At 51.3% G+C, this 5147-nt stretch overlaps 1 protein-coding gene across 1 annotated transcript; it reads left to right on the top strand.

Moving 5' to 3' along the window:
* The first annotated feature begins 2241 nt into the window (after positions 1-2241).
* LOC123406099 (S-adenosylmethionine synthase 2) lies at positions 2242-4880 on the top strand. Its single transcript, XM_045099588.1, has 2 exons — positions 2242-2439; positions 3260-4880. The coding sequence occupies exon 2, from the start codon at positions 3281-3283 to the stop codon at positions 4463-4465; it is 1185 nt and encodes a 394-aa protein (XP_044955523.1). The 5' UTR covers positions 2242-2439; positions 3260-3280; the 3' UTR covers positions 4466-4880.
* The last annotated feature ends 267 nt before the right edge of the window (positions 4881-5147 follow it).

The following is a 5147-nucleotide window of genomic DNA, read 5'->3' on the forward strand; positions in this document are numbered from 1 at the left end:
AGGGTGACGATTGACGGTGATTTTGTTGGCGGACCAACGACTGTACAAAATTCGAGCGGCTAGAGGCGGATTGGGCGCCTACATGCGGCACCGAGGCATTTCCCAGGTCGACTGGACCGGTACGTGGCTAATCCATGGCAAGCGCAATCCATTGCCGGTCGGATTGGCCAAATCCCGTCGCCAAGACGTGCCAAATCTCGTCGTCGCCACACCAGCCTTCCACGTCGACATGAAGGAGGCGCCCCGCCGGTGGATGTGCTGCTGGGTGGGGGAGGAAGGGGGATGGAGAGAAAGGTGGCCGGGAAGAATGGCGCCGGCCTAGGGTTTGTGCATTTGTTGGCGACGGGTGGGGGAAAGGGATAAAAAGGGCGAGACTGTGTCGTCGACGGGCAGGCCAGGGGAAGGAGCACGCGGGTGAGACGCGTGTCCATTTCGTGTCCGCACCGATCCAAATGCGGCCCAAATTTAGGCCTGGAATGGTTCACGGGCGGACGAAAAGCGGACATGTGTCTGTTTGAGGCGGTGCCTTGGGCCGTGTTTTCTGTGTGCGGAACTCAAACGGACACGCACGGACGAAATGAGTTTCCCCGTTAGAGTTGAGGTTTCATTAAAAACTACATATAAATATATGAAACAAAATAAATGAATATATACTCTAAAATATGTCTATATATATATGTATGTAGCGGGCTGGGCTGGGGGCCAGTTCTTTTCACCTCATAATTCTTCAGTATCATAATTCTGGGAAACTGCCCACATAATCGTTTGGCTATAGAATTGTCTGTCTACTTCTTTTTTATGATTCTAGTATGTAATTGTTGTATGAGTTGTGCGCTGAAATGTCTCAGACACCCTTAGATTGAAATGATTGATGAATTACAATCACTTGATTATTTCTAACAGTTTATGTCCAATATGAAAACCAAAACGAGCTACAAATCTAATAAAGTACATATATTAGAATACAAAAGCGAGTTCCAAATGCCTCGTGCTGCTGGGCGGACGAAGTGGAGGGGCGGACGGACGGAAGGAATGGACGGGCGGCTGGGCGCGTCCTGCTGAAGGGTCGGCTGGAGAGGCATTAAGAAGTGGCGGCCCGATGGGAAGGAGAGGAGGAGATGGGGCGGCCGGTCTGGGGCGGCGGTGCAGGAGCCTCCCACCGGCGGATCCGAGGAGGTCGAGGCCAAGGTCTGGGGCGGTGGAGTAGGGTGGCAGCCGCCAGCGGATCTGATGGTTGCAACCTTAGCATTGGGGTGGGGCGAGCACGAGTGTGGGCGGGAGGGGAGGGGGGCGGGGGGTGAACGGTAGTGTGGGAGGCTCTGTAGCAGTCTGACCCGATTGACAATTTGGACATAATTTGGTTGTCCAATAGGGATAGCAGTTGAAAACGAAAAGTTTTTTTAAGGGGCTAGTTAGAATTGTGAGAATTGCTAGGTACCTACAATTTTAAAATGCACTATTAATTGGGAAAAGGTAACCATCAGCCGGCGGATTATAATGGCCGAATCAGCCACCTCCCCCGTAAGACACGCATCCAAGCGACTATGCGGTTCTGCAACAAAGACTATATTTTTGAAACATATACGATGTTGCAGTGGTCTACTATAGATTTATGTTCTGACCATCCGGTCGCCGCCAGCCGCCCATGCCGCCCATGAACGTTGCAAATTTTTTTCGCAACTTGACCTTTGTTGTAAAAAAATCCTAAAACATGACCTTTGTTGCAAAAAATTCTTCCGCAAAAGTACCTATGTTGCAGAAAGACGAAGAAAAAAAATCCTGCAACAAGCAAATTATTTCTGAAACTCGACCGTTGTTTCAGAATTTAACGGGTATAAAGTTTATTTCTTGCAACAAAGCGAAAGTTTCTGCAACTCAGCCATCGTTTTAGGAATTATGGGGTGCCTGACCGGAGCAGATCCGACGGCTACGTGTAGATCGGACGGCCCTGCAAGTGGTGAATATTTAGTAAACATCCACCGGTGAATGCGTAGCACGTCCCTAATTGGCTATTAATTTTGGTAATTCTTACCTGATTCTTTTTTTACGATTATAATTTTCCGGAAGGTAATTTTTCAGAATCGAGTAGCCTACCAACCACGTTCAGCAGATCGCTTACGCAAGTGGAGAAGATCTTTCTAAGGAAAAGACAAGTGGGGAAGAAAATAAATTAGATGGTTGGTAGGTGATCTGACCCACCGCAAAAAGGAAAAAAAAAAAGAAATGGGTTTGGTGGGGAGGAGGGCTTCCGCAAGGGCTGCAGGCTGCAGCACAGGTTGTGCAGTCCCGCACTCTCACCAGCAACACTCATGCACGACCTGACGAGCCCCCCGCTCCTATAAATTGCGTGGCCGGGATCTGCGGACTACACCGCGCATACATTCGACCTCTTTCGGTTCGTCGGCCTCCTGAACAATAGCATCAGCACAACTGCACAAGGTTAGCACTCACCGCGTCCTGATCTCATGCTTCGATCATCTATGTCTAATTTATCTTCTTTTTCATCATACGTGGGTCGCTTAGTTACTACTCCCTCTGTAAAGAACGGAGGCTAGCTGTGGGGGGTTGGTGGGGGTTGGTGGTAGTAGGAGCAGGTGGGTGGATCGCGGTGTCCGGCCGGCGGCGCTACGTCCAATAAGTGTGCTGCCGTTCCTCGTCGGAGCGGCGGGCTCGGTGTATACGGGTGTGGTCGGCGTGGCGGCGGCATCGACTTTGCTATGGATCTTCTGTTCCTCCAGCTGCGTCGTCCACACGGCGGTTCTTGCTCCTGCGCTGCTGTATGGCCGGGTAGATGTGTACACGGGGTCGCCGGCTTCTATTCTGGCGTCGGCTTGTGTGCGGATCTAAGGCGTCGGGTGGTCCTCGGCCGATGTGCCTTTTCTTCGGCTCTTTGAAGCTTCGATGCGATGGTGTCCGGCGGGTCTTTGGCTCGAGGTCGTCGCTCCTTCCTCCGCTAGGCGCTAGCAGATTCGACGGCGTGCGGAGGATGGTGGCAGATCCAGGATTGTTCAGCAATCACCCCCCTTAGGGACCTGTTTGTTATTTCTTCTTTTAAGGGTGTTTTTTCCTGTTGTGTTTAGACGGGTTGCCCCTCTGGCTTATCATTCCAGTTTTTTTTTTTTTTTTTTTTTTGAGAATGGCTTATCATTCCAGGCTGTGCGGTAGTATATTGCTCTGTAGCTGGGACAGTACCGTGATTTTGTGGCACGACTGATATTTGTTTGATTCTAACATAGTCGAGTTATTTTTTTATTTGCAGAGCATCACTACCACGAAAGAAATGGCGGCCGAGACGTTCCTCTTCACTTCCGAGTCCGTGAACGAGGGCCATCCCGACAAGTTGTGTGACCAGGTCTCCGACGCCGTCCTGGACGCCTGCTTGGCCCAGGATCCTGACAGCAAGGTTGCCTGCGAGACCTGCACCAAGACCAACATGGTCATGGTCTTCGGTGAGATCACCACCAAGGCCACCGTGGACTATGAGAAGATCGTGCGTGACACCTGCCGCGACATTGGCTTCATCTCTGACGACGTCGGTCTCGACGCCGACCATTGCAAGGTGCTCGTCAACATCGAGCAACAATCCCCTGACATTGCCCAGGGTGTTCATGGACACTTCACCAAGCGTCCAGAAGAGGTCGGCGCCGGTGACCAGGGCATCATGTTTGGCTATGCCACGGATGAGACCCCTGAGCTGATGCCCCTCACCCACATGCTTGCCACCAAGCTCGGAGCTCGCCTCACCGAGGTCCGCAAGAATGGCACCTGTGCCTGGCTGAGGCCTGATGGAAAGACCCAGGTCACCATTGAGTACCTAAATGAGGGTGGTGCCATGGTGCCTGTTCGTGTGCACACCGTCCTCATCTCCACCCAGCATGACGAGACCGTCACCAACGATGAGATCGCCGCGGACCTCAAGGAGCACGTCATCAAGCCGGTGATTCCCGGGAAGTACCTCGATGAAAACACCATCTTCCACCTGAACCCGTCTGGTCGCTTCGTCATCGGCGGCCCTCATGGCGATGCCGGTCTCACCGGCCGCAAGATCATCATCGACACCTACGGTGGCTGGGGAGCCCATGGCGGCGGCGCTTTCTCTGGCAAGGACCCGACCAAGGTCGACCGCAGTGGCGCCTACATTGCCAGGCAGGCCGCCAAGAGCATCATCGCCAGCGGTCTCGCACGCCGCTGCATTGTGCAGATCTCATACGCAATCGGTGTACCTGAGCCTTTGTCTGTGTTCGTCGACTCCTACGGCACCGGCAAGATCCCCGACAGGGAGATCCTCAAGCTCGTGAAGGAGAACTTTGACTTCAGGCCCGGGATGATCAGCATTAACCTGGACTTGAAGAAAGGTGGAAAGAGGTTCATCAAGACAGCTGCTTATGGTCACTTTGGCCGCGACGATGCCGACTTCACCTGGGAGGTGGTGAAGCCCCTCAAGTTCGACAAGGCATCTGCCTAAGAAGAAGACATCACAGTGGGGTTATTCTTGGTCTGCTGCCACTCTAGTTCAACAATCCTTTGGCTCCTGGGAAGTAAGAAGAAGCATTCGACATCACCGCGTCTGGCTGCACTGGTCTTGCCGTCTAGTGATCAGTGCTAAGTTTTCGTACTGGTGTATCATTTCATATATTTTTCATTTTCTTTTTGAGTGTGCTGAAACTGCTGAGTGATGTGCAGTTTGCTCTGTCACTCGCTCCGTCACTTTCACTTTTCATATTCTGTTTTGTGTAGTTTCCCCTCATAAAGCTCTTTCTTCCAGAGTCTAAAGAGCCTTGTGTAATTCTGTTGCCCTGTCCTTCCCAAATTGTGATTCTTCTAAGCAGCACTTTGTATACTGTTCAAGGTTTTTAATCATGGTTTGTGCAATTGGTAAATGTAAGCCTAACTCAAGCAAAAGTGATTTGATAGGATCTGGATTTATACTGCCCAAATCATTTTGATTCACCGGACTCTGTTCTTGACCCACACTATATAGCTCTCGAATCATCATGAGCATTGATCGGGTTTGGTGTAAAATAGTGCGTGTTGCCGTGCCGCTTTTCGTTCCCACTCTTTTTCTCCTGACTTTGGTTGGAATTGCTTGATGATCATTGTGTGACGGGCTGGTTGTCCATATGGCCTGTACTTTTATTGGACATGCT

The sequence above is a fragment of the Hordeum vulgare genome, chromosome 6H (assembly GCF_904849725.1).
Source record: "Hordeum vulgare subsp. vulgare chromosome 6H, MorexV3_pseudomolecules_assembly, whole genome shotgun sequence".
Classification (NCBI taxonomy): Eukaryota; Viridiplantae; Streptophyta; class Magnoliopsida; order Poales; family Poaceae; genus Hordeum; species Hordeum vulgare.